Genomic DNA, 15,283 nt, shown 5'->3' on the forward strand with positions numbered 1-15,283 from the left:
TATATTTCATATTAGATTTAGATATTATTAATTATCTTGTGATAAAAACTAATTAATTTTCATAATATTATTATATTTAGAATATACTATAATATCAAATAAATTAAATTTTGTAAATATATCCAAATTAGTGAGAGTATGATTATTATAAGTAGTGTTTATTATTAATAATTAATACTTATATATATATTTTTTAATTTAAGAGAAAGTTTTCTTTTGATTTAAACAATATTTTAAATAATCTAAATAAACAAATTATAATATAATGAAAAGTAATGTATTTTGTATAAAACAAATTGTCATTAAATTAGAAATAAATGTTTTGTAATTCAATTGGTTTGTGTGATGCCTTCCGCCAAAGTATCGCCTTCATTGCCGACAGCAATGCCCACAACTCGTGCACTAAACCAACAATCCATCAAAACTATCAAAAGCTCAGATAATTCCCGTCAATTAAGTCCATTGCTTACTGTTAATCAATTAGATAATGACTCCAACTATTTTGCCAATGACTTAATAGGTTCGTAATTTTTTAATGTCATTTCAAATATAACAGCATTTAGAAATTGTATCAAAAATTTTTTATATAGTAATCAAAATAACAACTTTAATAATGTCTAATAATAATAATATATTGTTAGATACAGATGTAAAATGTAATAAAAGTGAAAGCAATGGCGTGAAGCTAACACCTTATGAAAGTGTTATCAAATCACTTGAAAGTAATGATGTTTGGATGAGAGACATAACTTTGGGTCGAAGGGTTGGCTTCTATCTGTTCAAAGGAGATGTCGGCTCCGGAAACTTCTCACGTGTCAAAGTAGCTCATCATTCACTTACTAAAGGTATCACTTTTTATCATTATTTTTATTTATTATAAATTACAATAATTTATTATTAGTTTTTAAGTGTAATAAATTGTTTGTATTATTTTATTTTATTTTTAGAAAAAGTGGCAATAAAAATATTAGACAAATCTAAAATGGACGCAAAAACTAGAAAAATGATTTTAAGGTAATAATTTGTTTCATATCGATTATAATTGATTGAATTGATAGTATTGATTCAATTAATAACATTTTAGAGAAATTAATTCAATGGAAACGCTTCATCATTCAAATATAATAAGTTTGTTTGAAGTAATAGAAACCATTTCAAAGATACATTTGGTGATGGAGTTGGCGCCAAACGGAGAGTTATATCAATTAATCCAAAGAGATGGTCGACTCAATGAAAGTGTCGCCAAATGTTTCTTCGCGCAGATTGTGTCGGCCATTCACTATATGGTCAGTCAAATCATTAGTTTTTTTTTAATTGTTATTAAATACAATAATTATTACAATCATATTATTTTATGATTTCCTTTTTTATATAATACATGTATTTATAGCACAACAATAATATTATACATAGAGATATTAAGTCTGAAAATATATTTCTTATGAATGAGAAAACTATAAAAATAGGAGACTTTGGTTTTAGTACACAAATTGATACATTTAATGCATTATTATCAACATTTTGCGGATCTCCACCTTATGCGGCACCCGAACTGTTTAAGGATCAAAGTTATGTCGGACCATATGTTGACTACTGGGCTTTAGGTGTTTTACTTTATTATATGGTCACCGCTATCATCCCATTCAAAGCTAACACTATATCAGCACTAAAACAGTTAATTATTGGATGTATTTATGAAATACCAAATTATTTGAGTGAAGATTGTATTGTTATCATCAAAGGTTTACTACAAATTGAATGTGAAAAACGATTAAATTTAGATCAATTAATGGAGTGTCAGTGGCTTAAAGGACAGACATTTACCGAAGGTTTACCTAAATATAATCTCAAAGATATTGATTGGAAACAAAATAATAATAATAATATAAATGAGTGTTTATCTAATGAGGAACTTAGTGCTTATAGTCAACTCTGGAAATTAGGCATAACTAATGTAATTATTGCTAATCACACGGATAAGGGATCCAAAAGCAACATAACCGGCAGTTTTCGCATTATTGTCAATAAAATCATTAAATCAAATATTAATAGTAACAAAAGTGATACAAATATTACAAAAGATATTAATAATCATGAAATTGATAACATTTCAGAAAAACATTCAGATTCATCATATAATAACAATAACATCAATAATACTAATGATATTACAAATCATAAAAACACTTCTAAACAATCAAAATCGGTATTAAAGTCATTGCGATCGATGAGAAACATATTCATAGATAAGACAACACATCCTAAAGTACCGAAACTAATCCAAAGTCACTCTCTCGATGACAAACAGTTGTCACCAAAACATTTGAGAAAATCACGAAAACTTCATAAATCTAAAATATGTTGTATTATTTAAATAATATTTTTAGTATTTCTCTAAATTATTATTATAACATATTATAATTAATGTACATTTAATTGTTTTACATGTTTTTAATTAATTTTAAAGTATTTTCAAACAAACTTTAAAAATGTGTTTTTTCTGGAATGTATATATCAGGGTTAAGCAAGGTTTTGGATTTTAGGGGGGGGGGGGTAGACCGGGGTAAAATTTACAAAATTCTCGAAAAATCTTGGGGGGGGTATTGGGTGGGGTAAGATTTTTATTGCATTTTAAACGGCAATTTTTTCAAAAATCCAAAATCAAGGGGGGGGGTCAAGAGAAAATTCCCTAAAAATTCCTTAAGTTCCCGAATATTCCCATGTAAATTCAATAAAATTCCCGTATAAATTCCCGAGAAAATAGGTAAAATTTCCAAAAATATAAAAAAACTTAAAAATTAACAAAAACTTAAATTTTAACAAAAAATTAATATTTAAAAAAAAATTTAAATATTGATAATAACTTAAATTTTAACAAAAAATAAAATAATGTATTTAAGATTTAAAAATAGTTGATAAAAGCATTAATGATGCACTATGAGTTATTTTTAGTATTTTAATAATTTTTAACTTTTAACATAATTAATTTTTTAAATAATACTTAATGTTCATAGTTTATAGATATATAATTTTATTTTTTAATGTTATTTTTATATAAATAGTGACTGAATACTAATTATTAAATTCAAAATTTTAAAGATTTTTTAGTTAAAATTTTAAAAATTATTAATAAAAACCTTGTAATATAAGTATTTATTGTTTTATTAACTTATTAAACTATCTTAAACTTATATTTAAATTGTAATATGATTACTTTTTTCAACAAATAGGTAATTTTTAATTTTTTAGTTTAATATTTTAATTAAAATTATGTTATTTTTTCATGAGTTTTAACGTTATTTTATTTATTTTTAATCAATAATTAGATTCATATAAATTTTAAAAACATATAAACACCTAAAAAACTAAAATTAAAATTTTTAAAAACTTTAAAAACGCCGAAATTTTAGGGGGGGTCATTTCTCCTCGTTTTTAAGCGACAATTTTTCCCATTTGGTCAAAAAGTCTGGGGGGTATTTTGGCCTTACCCCCCCTACTTAACCCTGGTATATATATATATTATATATCTGGGTTAAGCAAGGTTTTGGATTTTATGGATATAGAGGGGTTGTGACAAAAATTTCGAAAAATCATGGGGTATAGAGTGGGATGTAAATTTTTATTGAATTTATAAATGGCAATTTTTTTCAAAAATCCAAAATCAAATTCTATTTCAATTGTAATATTATTACTGTCTTTTTAACAAATAGTTTATTTTTAATTTATTTAATTTAATATTATAATTAAAATAAAATTAGAATAAAAATATAATATCAATAATACATTGATTTAACACAATATAATATTATAATAAATAAACTATTGAGCAAATAATTATAACATATCAAATATAAAGCTTTGCTGAATAATCGTTTTTTAATATAATAAAATAAAAATATAATGTATGTATAGCTTATCATTGTTTATATATACTGTATTTATAATAATGTTTTTATATTAAAATATAGAAATACAGTATATAATTGACTAGAAAAATAGTTACATCAAATATTATCGATAAGTTAATTATTATTTTTATTATAAAAAAATATATTTTAAATATGATCAGTCATGTTTTTAAACTATATTTTGTTAATTTTATAATTTACTAATATTAAAAATTTTGTTAATATTTTTAAAAATATATCCTCTTTAAAATTGTTGTATATTAATATTTATAAATTTAAGGAAATAATTTAACTTTAAAATTACCGGTAATGATATTTTTAAAATTATTGTCATAAATAGTAAAGTTAGTAAATTGTATTATAAAACCACAATTTGTTATTTTTTAAACAATTGTTTTAATCTAAATATAATAAATGTTATATTAATAACTTGATATAACATAATCAATATTATGTTATTATATATTAATAGTATTTTTATATTAATGTATTATAACTTTTATAAAAAGCAATAAATTTATTATTAAACAAAACAATTGTATCATATTATTCCTAATTTTAATAATTAAATAATTTTGTACTTATATCACGTATAACTAACTATTAAAATAAATATAGAAAATCAATATTAAATTAGAACAAACAAACAAACAGTTTTAAAATTAAATATATTTATCAAATGATCGATCTTTAGTCCCAAACCGGAACCGTTTTTAACATAATTGAAGGGTTTATTAGTCAAAATAACAAATACAATATTTAAAAAACATAAACTCAAAAAATTAATTCAAAAAAAACTCAAAATTAAAAATACCTAAAACTTACAGTAAAAAATAATCTAATAAATCATTTAAACTAAAATTTTTAATCATATTTATACTAATATAACTTTAATAAAATTAATATTTTTTATAATATATAATTAAATTTAGATAAATAAATGATATAGAATTGCAATTATATAAAAATTAATTTAATAATCAACACATTTAATTAAATTTTTAAAAATTAAATTTAACCAAATTGTAAATATAATTATAATTTTGAATAAAATGATTTGTGTTTTATTTATTAAATTATATAAATTATGTTAAATGATTGAAACTTTAGAATTGATGTTTACAAGTGTTTTGTATATTTTTAATGAAACCGCATCTAAATTATATTGTTTTTACTAAATTATTAAATACAATGTCTTTTATAAGTGTAATATCAGTTAATTTAACATTAAGTTTTTAAAAACAATTTCGACGGTTTATATTTGGGTTAACAACTCTACTCTACTCTATGTTATTATATTGTGTTAGATATTGTGTAATACAATGACATCTTTTGATAATAAAATTGTTAATTAGTTTGTAATAAATATAGGAAATTATGCGATCATTTAGTTATACTTTTGATGAATCATTGAATACACAAATCAATATCAATAGTCGTCTAGTGATTAGTAAATTAAGGGAAGATTAAGGAATTTATTATTTATAATTAAGTGATGCAATAAATTTAGTATTAAATCATTCTAACAATTATTGCTAACTTGTAAGTCAATAATTGATTAATTCATCATTGATTCATCAGATATTTTATTAAAATTTGATACTTTTATTAAATTATAATTAAATACTTATACTTTTGATGGATTAGTATAATGTGATGTTTTATCTATAAAACAATTTGGTTGACATCCGTTTATCATTTTGTAGTAAATTACTGTTAATTGAATTAATTTAAATGAACTTCAATTCAAATCAATATTAATTGTAATTAGTTATCACTAGAAATAAATAAATAAATGGTGTTTTCAACTAATTTTTACTTCAATTTAACTGATAATTTAAATAGCAATTTAAGTAAAATTCTAATCTTATTATTAAGTATTATAAATTACAATAAAATTATTTTAATTTATTTATAATTTTATTGTTTACTATAATTAATTTTGACTCTTTAGTATACAAACCTATAAGTTTTGAATACTTTAGATGATTGTATTTTATAAACATTTTCAGCAATTTTTAAATTAATATAAGAAATCATGGAATGGGTGGGAATTTATTGCAAAAGAGGGAATACTATGTTAATAGCCGTCAAACGTGAGATATGAATGGATGAGTGAATAGAGAGTCCAATAGAGTAGTGATTAGTATTAATAGTACTAATAATACAATATTAATATCATATGATTTGATTAGTGATTAGTTAACAATAATTTGATTGATTGACTCATTAATGTTAACATCGATTCAATTGTTTGATTGATTTCAAACATATGACAACCGCTTTGTTGGCAAACATTGATTGTGTGATTGGTTTGGGAAGTGATTGCTAAACAAGACTTGAATGACATCACAATTAACTGATTGATTGATAAGACATTCAACACATAAACAATAAACCATGTTATCGATGATTATGATGTCTATAGACATGAAATGGGAGCTGAAAGAGATGATGGACTCATTGATATCGGCGCCCAAATACCACTTGGCTCTCGAGGGATGTCTTCTAATGTGTCTTTTATGGCTTATTTTTCATAAGAGCTATAAACCGGAGGCATCCAAACTAACAGAAAAAGTTAGATCAATGAATATATCACTTACTTGTTATGATTAATAGTATTATCATCTGTTCAGGAAAAAGAAGACCTGATAAATGAGTGGACACCCGAACCATTAGTTCCCGAAACACCGGCAGATCATTACGCATTGAATCCAAGAATAGTGACCTCGAAATTAGGAAAACGTATTGTAGTGGACGGTACGGATTGTCTCAATCTGGCCACTCATAACTACTTGGGATTTGTTGAGAATGACCGCTGCATTGAGTCGGCTATCAAAGGTCTCCGCAAGTATGGCGTCGGTTCGTGTGGTCCGCGAGGTTTCTATGGAACTGTTGGTCAGAACTCTTGAGATGCTAACTGATTTGATAATTATTGTATAATATAATACTTTAATTACAGACATTCACTTGGAGTTGGAGTCGAGATTAGCTAAATTTATGGGCGTCGAGGAGGCCGTCCTTTATTCCTATGGCTTCTCTGCCATTTCCAGTGCTATTCCCGCCTATTCTAAAGTTGGAGATCTTATCTTTGTGTCCGTAAATTTTTATTGTTGTTTAATTAAATTACAATTTATTTATTAAACTAACAATCAAAATAGTGATGAAGGCGTCAACTTTGCAATACAACAGGGATTGCTTGCCTCCCGAAGCAAAATTAAGTTCTTTAAACATAATGATGTCGAAGATCTGCATCGACTTCTTTCAGAACAAGCGGACATCGATCGTAAAGTATTAGTTTAAAGATATTATAAATCTATTTTATAAACTTATGGTATGTTTTTATATTATTATAGAATCCCAAGAAAGCGAAAGTGACCCGACGTTTCCTTGTTGTTGAAGGTCTTTATATTAATTATGGCGATATCTGTCCATTACCTCAAATTGTATGTCATTTATCATAATAATGTTTATGATATTATTATTAATAATAATTTGTTAAATAATATATTATAGCTTGAATTGAAAAAGAAGTATAAGGTTCGCATGTTTATTGACGACACCTGTGGTTTTGGAGTTCTTGGCGCTAATGGCCGCGGAGTTGTTGAGCATTTTGGTGTTGATGTTGCAGATATTGATATGATTTGTGCCACTTTAGAGAATTCAATGGCCGCTTATGGAGGTTTCTGTTGTGGCACCAGCTTTATTGTCGATCATCAACGCTTATCAGGTCTTGGATATTGTTTTTCAGCCTCTTTGCCTCCATTACAAGCAGCAGTTGCCTTGTCATCACTCGACACCATTGAAAGAGACAATTCTGTCATTGAAAAGTTGCGACAAAATTGCCAAATCATGCATTCGCTACTGAAAAAGTAGTAATCTTATGATTATCTGTACCATAGATTAACTGACAATAATTGTTTAATTTATTAAATGAATAGCATTCCGCATATTGCTGTGTTTGGTCAAACCATATCACCCGTAAAGCATTTAAGATTTGCCAATCAAAACGGTGACCACAAACTGGTGACTCACAAATTGGAGAAAGTAGTCACTTATGTCAGTTGTTATTTGATTCTCTATTTACTTATAATAACAAAAACGATTAATGTCTTACTTTTTATGAATTTAGGCACAAGAAAGAGGTTATGCGCTAACAGTGTCCCGATATTTGGATCAAAGCGAACATCTACTTCCAGAACCAAGTATTCGCCTTATAGTGAATGCAATTCTCACTGAACAAGAAATGAAAGCATCAGCTCTAATGATCGGTCAATCATTTGAATTTGTTTTAAATTGATATTAATTTTAATTATTAATATATTTTTGATATAATAATCGGTGATAGATTTATAGGCCATACCATAAGTCATATTTATTGTTATACAGTATAAAAAAATAATTGAAATCACAAAAGGGTTTACAAAGGATTTTACAAATAATGAAACATATATTTGCAATAATATTAAAATATAATCAAATAAACAATGCTTAAGAATCAATAATAAATGCCATCGTTTTATATAAAAATAAGTATTTAAAAGATTTTTATAATATCATGATTTATCTTTATATTAATAATAAGATATTTTTCAAATATTAAATAAGTAAAATTTTGAATAATTACAAAAAAAATAATGTTATGTTATAAATGTGTTTAAATGTTTGTGTGAAATGTATTAAAAATTAGCCGCTTTTTATAAGTGTTGTAATTCAATGGTAACTATTTGTTCAACATTTTCATTGTTATCAAAACTGACATTAGAGTCCATATCGATGGGTGCACTTCCGGCCAATTGCATGAGTGCCAGTGCGCCCATAATTTTATCCCTGTGCTCACTCATACCATTTTTGTCATCAGCCTCAGCGTCCAACTCGTCGTGTAATTTACGGGCCGCACGACCGACGTGTGCAATGACTGAGCGACGCTTTTCACTGTTTCGGACTTTCTTTTCCAACTTTTTGTTATTGTTGTCAGTGTTACCAATATTTCTGTTAACTTTTAAAACTTTGGTAACTTTGTTGTCCATTGTTGTTGAAGAGCTTCCATCATCTGTAACCCGACGGACGCCATAACGTGAATGCAAACTACACCGTCTGTTGGCGTGAGTGAACCGATTGGTACAATTGGGAAACGCGCACTCAAATGGCTTTTCGCCGGTATGTAACCGTTGATGAGTTCGCAATTGTCCTAAAGATAATCACAATATTAGTCTTTGAATCAAAGCTGTTAATGCAATCATTATTACCCGACTGAGCAAATGCTTTACCACATCCTTCAATATCGCACCGATACGGCCGTTCACCCGTATGCGTCCTGATGTGCGCCTGAAGACTCTTTTCACGTGGAAATACTCGGTTACAGATCTCACATTTGATGGCCGACGGCGAAGTAGCGCCAGATTGTATTAAACTTGTTATTTCTTCAAGACGCGGTCGGCCTCTTTTAGCTGATCCCGATGTACTGTCCAAATCGGGAGATGACTTATTAACCGATCGCCACGCGTTGGGAAGTGGACTCAATTGTATAGATTGAGCCGAATCTGACCACAACCACGGATAGTACAAACTATTATCGGCGCTCATCGGGGATGAAGACATGTCTGACACTCGAGTTTGACTCTCTTTGAACTTAATTTCTTGTGTTTTAGTTGAAACTGGTGTCGAAAAAACAATAACTCCTTTCTGTGACATATTTTCAATGTTTTTGATAACAAAATCAAAATATAAAAGAGATATTAATTTGTTTTTAATTTAAAAGTCAATTAAAAGTCAATTAAAAGTTTGTATGAAATGTTAATAAAGATCTGACAATCACTGCATCACTACTACATAACCGCCGGCGCCAACCAATAGCGCCAACCAATAGCGCCAACCAATAGTACTAAACATTACAACCAATAGACCAATCAATACATGCAATACATTCAATGCATTCAATACACAATGCAATTGACTTTCGCGCTATTATTACATATTATACACAATTAATGTTACATACATTACATTCAATGTTCCCCTCAATTCATTCAATTAATACAAATACCTCTCTATTAATACACACTATCTATGAATGACTCCATTAATTAAACAGTGCTTTAATATTGCAATAAATTATGTCTCAATTATTGCAATAACTTAAAGCTATTAATATTACAATAATAGTTAAATTAATTAATTTATATTAAATATAATATCGATATTTATTTATTAATATTAATACTAAATTACTTTACTTATAGTAAATTGTTATTTAATTGATTATCAATTGTTTACATAATTGATATAAAAATATTACATTAAGTTAATACTATATATAATATTAAATATATATAATAATTGCAACAATTGTTTATAATTGAATTAAATTGTATGTCAAATGTATTACAAGTTTATTAAATACATTAATTGTTTTATAATTTGTTAATAATATTAATTAATTGAAATGAATATAAAATGACTAATAACTGTATAATATGTGACGTAATTAATGTGATTTAAATGCAATTGAATTGGTTTACAACGCATTGCCCGCCATTTAATTGTGTTGTTTAGCAATAGTAGTCAACTTATATATCATGTCTACTGTAGTAATGAATAGTTGATTGTAATACAAGTGGAGTACAGTGTGTGTCATATATATAAGTAAAGTAGTGTTAAGTATATGTTTGAACGCAAACTCAGTACTGATAGTTGTTTTGTCAGACTTTCAATGGTTTAGCAATGCTTTCAATGCTTTCATGTATTCAATGCTTGTATTGAATGTATTGTTAGTGTTATAGCAGTGAAGGTCTTAACGAAACTGACGACTGATTTGTTAAGAAACCATATCTTCGATACAATTAGTGGTTAATGTTATTCATATGATTTGATCTCACTTTAAGTGACCAATTGATCAGTACTTGTCGACAGTTGGCACACAATCAGTGATATCAATAATGGAGTCTTCATATGGCATCGGAGTCAAGAATAGGTACGCCATCTTCTTAAGCGATGAAGAGGGCGACCCATTGGAGATCATAAACAAAAGCGATGAAAAACCATCTAAAGAAAAGAAAGTGTTGGACAAGAAAGCACTAAATGACTCAAAGTTGGCAAATACTAACCATCAGAATATCATCAAAGACAAGAACCAAAAGGATTTACCATTCAGTACTGAAATTTGATCAATTGATCCACTTTTTACTCATATTTGTAATTGTTATTTGTTTCATCAGAATCCAAGACGACTGATGGTTCACAGACTATCCAGAAGAATAAGGATAGCATTGCAAAAGGTTAGCAAACATTTGGTTTCATTGTTTATCTTTAGTTAAAATTTATCTAACAATTGATTACTTGATATTAAAAATTTGTTTTAATTGCTTTTTAAAATTAGATAATAGACTCTTAAATGATAAGATTATAGCATTTGATTCAATTTATAAATTATTTAATTAATGACCAAAAAATAAGTTAAAAGAAAGACAATAATTTCTAGCCTTTAGTATAGACTCTCCGCTGTACAGCACCGGTAGTACTATACCTATATCTATACTATACTATAATTTACAGTATACTCTATATATATATATATATAACAGCTATAAATGGATCGATTGATTGGTGTATTTGTTTGTAATATTTTTATATAAGAGTCAACTTATTTAATGATTTAATCGATTGATATTTAAAAATAATTTAAACAAAACGTGAAATCATTGAAACTATTTAAGAGTGTGTTTGAGGTGAAGTAGTCCTATGAAAGCCATGTGTTTTCATGAGAAAGCACTGCCAGTTAACCCAATTTTCTACGACTTTCCCCTTTTAAACGTGTTTTACATAAACTTTATTTTATAAGATTTGTTTTTTGTTGCAAATCCTTAGGTGATCCAAATCGTACCAATCGCTCGAAACCCGACCGAATTCAGAGGCCACGCGATGTTCAAGGCGGTGACCGCCCCAATCACATCAGTGACCGCCAGAACCGACCGCCGAGACATTTTGAACAGAAAGATATCGATGACGCCAAGAACCAGAGGAACAGAGAGGAGAGATTTGGTGGCAATGATATGAGGTATTTGTCATTTTATGGCAATTAACAAATTTTCCGTTAATTAAGCCGACAATTATGTTAATAATTAATATCATAGTTGTGTGCATACGACGGATAGACAACAACTATTAAATTCAATTTGATATATGTTTTGTTTTAATGAATATATTTTTGAATCCAATAGAAACACTAATTTAATTATTTATGTAGAGAAAGACGAGAGCGAAGTGACAGTGACCGACGGGGCCCTAGAAATCCTCGTAACAGTGGTCCACGTCGTGGTGGCGGACGGTTTGGAGGAGACGACCAAAGGCGTGGAAAAAGAGAATTGGACAGACATTCTGGTAGTGATAAGGCAGGCGTTAAGGCAGTCGACAAGAGAGATGGCGGCGGAGCTCATAATTGGGGCAAAATTGATGACTTTTCTAATGAAGAGCCATTTGCTGCCGACAATCATGATATGATTGACAAAAGTGCTGACGAAACGGGTCTCGATGTGAGTAATTCAAATCAGGAAAATGACACTAACTCTGCTGAAGAACTGGTTCCCGCCGTTGAAGAGCCCAAAGAGATGACACTTGAAGAGTATAAGCAGCAAATTGAAGGACAAAGAGTTCAACCGAAGTTTAATTTGAGAAAACCCGGAGAAGGAGAAGACAACTCACAGTGGAAGAAGACTTTTATTCTTAAGAAAAAGGTTGAGGACGAAGAAGAGGTGGAATACGAAGAAATTGAAGTGGTATTTAATATTCATATTTTTTAAAGTTTACGTAAATTTTGATTTGTTTTGTCTAATTTACAGGAAGAGGATCCACGAAAAGGACGACACAAACAAGTTTTGGATATTGAGATCAATTTCCGCGATGAAGGACGAGATTATCAGCGACGTGGAGACGGACGACGAGGTGGACGGGAACGGCGTATTAGTGACCGTCAGACAGACAGAGGCGACAGAAATGACAAACCAGGCGATCGTCGAGACAATAGAGAGAGAGGAGATAGAGGTGGCAATAGAGGCGGCAGAGGAGGAGGAGGAGGTGGTGGTGGCGGCGAACGACAGTTCGGTGATCGTAACCGAAACCGTCGGCCCCGTGACTCACAGGTTGCTCCTAAAGTTGACGATTGGAATGACTTTCCCTCTCTCGCCACCGCTTAAGTGATTGTCTGCACTATTATTACACATTAAAACATCAAATAAATAACATTATTATACATAACACGAATAGACAACAAATTAAAAGTTAAATAACAAGTGATTTAACTTTTAAAAAATTTGATTGACTTTATAATTGCAGTTTTCGTCTTTGATCTTAAATATTATTTTATGCTATATTTGTAGGAATTGATATATAAATATAAATACAATATATATTATACATACATTATATATATTATTATATATTGATATTTAACTTAAGAGCCAAACAAATGAGTTATGTTTTTGATTGATATATTGTTAACACAACTGTTATAATAACGAGTCATTACTCGAAAGAGTAATTCATTTTTTTCAATCAATTCTTTTGATGTATTTTTTGCATATTATATAAAAGTGAAATAATGTCCGATTAATGACGAAAAATCGTTTTCTTTATTTCAAAATAAATGAAATTTGATTTAAAGTATAATTAGTTTAATCTTTATTTCTACGAAAAACATTTTTAGCCACACCTTTGGCCACTTCAGGTGTTATCGTATTGAAGATATCATCGTTTTGGTCAACGTCTGCATAAGAAGTGCCTTTCGGTTCTCTATTTTCTCTGCCCTTTTTGGCCGAAATCCTATCTTTATATTTGTTTGACACCATATTCTTGAGTTGACGGCGATGTCTATTTGGTGACACATAATTGGGATTACTATAAAGTATACGACCGCTAAAACTCGAGTCAAATATTTTAATAAGATTTAGCACAAAACGAGGTCCGATCTCTGCAAGAGAGCCATCCTCTTCTACGATCTGATAATTACGAAACCATATCTTATGATCTAATATATTGAATGATAAGACGTGATCGAAAAATGGTTGACTTTTCGGATGATTGTTTGGAATCCCGAAAATCTAGTTTTTAAATAATTATATCAATATTTAATGTCATTATTTCATCACAAAATACTATACCTGAATAAACATCTCTTTAAGAAGTGAATAATGAATGTGTTTGTCAAACATGGGATCAAATGATAGTAGAGGTCGGCATCCTTTTAGACAGTTGCCAGTCATTCGCAATTCTTGCATTGTATGGACTGTAATACCAATATTTTCAAAGATTAATCAATCGTTTAGATAACAATTAGACGCTATTTAATACCATTTTCCACTAAAAACTTGGCCGACGGGCCGTTCGGTACATTTGATATCCACATATATAAGTCTTTGCGCTTTCGGTTCTCGAAGAATATGCTTTTATTGCAGTTTTTCATTTCGCAGATCTCATTGACCACTAAATGCAAATCTTTTGCCTCCATTTTCGGCTCTAATATAAGTCATTCAAATTAATTATTAATACAGTATTTTATATGATATTAATTGTCATAAAATCACCAGATTTTGAGTGCGGAAGCATTTGCTTAATGTTATTCATTAGATGTCTGTCCCTATAAGTGATGCCACGAGTGGCCAACACAAGGACTCGTTGTTTGTTAAGCCATTTGGTCTAAAAGTATAACAATATTCAAGAAATCATATAATTGTCATCATTTAGTCAAACCTTTTTAATTGGCGGTTCATCTGAATATCTGATGGCATCCAACACTTCCACTTCCGGCTCTTTTGTCACATTTTTTGCTTTTATTTCTGTCTTTAGTTTCCTCTTATTTGACTTCTTCGCCATCTTATTAGTGGTCAATAGATATCTATGTTATCATTCAAAACATAAAACAATTCAATGTTTTAGTCAATACTTTAAATACCAGAACATTATATATCGTACAACACGTGTGTATATAAATATATACAGTATTTTATGTTATATTATAACATAAGTTAATACAATTAATAGCTAACTATAGATGTCATGTTAGTCGACATTTATTTATACAGTATTACTGTACAGTATTTATTAATACAGTAGTATAGTATAAATTATACTGTTTTATACACTATAACGGCTATAATAATAATAATATAATAATAAGAAGAAAATTATTAATAAATGAAATAAAATAATACATTAATTTTAAAGAAGGTGTTTAAAGGTTTATAAATTGTATTAAATGAATATTTATTGTACAATGACTATAGTATTATACATTTATGTACAGAGAATGCAATAGAAAATTATTTGCAAATTGCAATACATTGAGTACATTGAATACATAATACATTTAAAATGTATTCACA

General features: G+C 28.3%; 5 protein-coding genes across 5 annotated transcripts; 3 read left to right on the plus strand and 2 right to left on the minus strand.

Annotated features, from left to right (window-relative positions):
* The first annotated feature begins 345 nt into the window (after positions 1–345).
* LOC128960316 (serine/threonine-protein kinase NIM1-like) lies at positions 346–5,226 on the plus strand. The gene is made up of 7 exons (XM_054306387.1): positions 346–520; positions 642–845; positions 948–1,014; positions 1,085–1,286; positions 1,391–2,006; positions 2,115–2,363; positions 5,216–5,226. Exons 1-7 carry the CDS (start codon positions 346–348, stop codon positions 5,224–5,226), a joined length of 1,524 nt encoding a protein of 507 aa, XP_054162362.1.
* A 754-nt stretch (positions 5,227–5,980) lies between these two features.
* On the plus strand, positions 5,981–8,413 carry LOC128960472 (serine palmitoyltransferase 1-like). The gene is made up of 8 exons (XM_054306564.1): positions 5,981–6,485; positions 6,545–6,806; positions 6,871–7,003; positions 7,070–7,199; positions 7,265–7,354; positions 7,425–7,780; positions 7,850–7,967; positions 8,041–8,413. The coding sequence occupies exons 1-8, from the start codon at positions 6,309–6,311 to the stop codon at positions 8,206–8,208; spliced, it is 1,434 nt and encodes a 477-aa protein (XP_054162539.1). The 5' UTR covers positions 5,981–6,308; the 3' UTR covers positions 8,209–8,413.
* A 129-nt stretch (positions 8,414–8,542) lies between these two features.
* Positions 8,543–9,847, minus strand: LOC128960475 (zinc finger protein 367-like). The gene is made up of 2 exons (XM_054306566.1): positions 9,158–9,847; positions 8,543–9,099 (listed from the first exon to the last, which is right to left on the minus strand). The coding sequence occupies exons 1-2, from the start codon at positions 9,600–9,602 to the stop codon at positions 8,606–8,608; spliced, it is 939 nt and encodes a 312-aa protein (XP_054162541.1). The 5' UTR covers positions 9,603–9,847; the 3' UTR covers positions 8,543–8,605.
* Positions 9,848–10,585: 738 nt separating this feature from the next.
* LOC128959489 (plasminogen activator inhibitor 1 RNA-binding protein-like) lies at positions 10,586–13,521 on the plus strand. The gene is made up of 5 exons (XM_054305449.1): positions 10,586–11,060; positions 11,126–11,185; positions 11,775–11,964; positions 12,154–12,682; positions 12,746–13,521. Exons 1-5 carry the CDS (start codon positions 10,847–10,849, stop codon positions 13,097–13,099), a joined length of 1,347 nt encoding a protein of 448 aa, XP_054161424.1. The 5' UTR covers positions 10,586–10,846; the 3' UTR covers positions 13,100–13,521.
* A 30-nt stretch (positions 13,522–13,551) lies between these two features.
* Positions 13,552–14,895, minus strand: LOC128959490 (ribosome biogenesis protein BRX1 homolog). Its single transcript, XM_054305450.1, has 5 exons — positions 14,652–14,895; positions 14,486–14,597; positions 14,253–14,417; positions 14,063–14,187; positions 13,552–14,002 (listed from the first exon to the last, which is right to left on the minus strand). Exons 1-5 carry the CDS (start codon positions 14,772–14,774, stop codon positions 13,577–13,579), a joined length of 951 nt encoding a protein of 316 aa, XP_054161425.1. The 5' UTR covers positions 14,775–14,895; the 3' UTR covers positions 13,552–13,576.
* Positions 14,896–15,283: the final 388 nt, after the last annotated feature.

Source organism: Oppia nitens, unplaced genomic scaffold (genome assembly GCF_028296485.1).
Source record: "Oppia nitens isolate AA-2021 unplaced genomic scaffold, nextdenovo-longstitch-racon4-pilon3 scaffold4_pilon_pilon_pilon, whole genome shotgun sequence".
In the NCBI taxonomy this organism is placed as follows: Eukaryota; Metazoa; Arthropoda; class Arachnida; order Sarcoptiformes; family Oppiidae; genus Oppia; species Oppia nitens.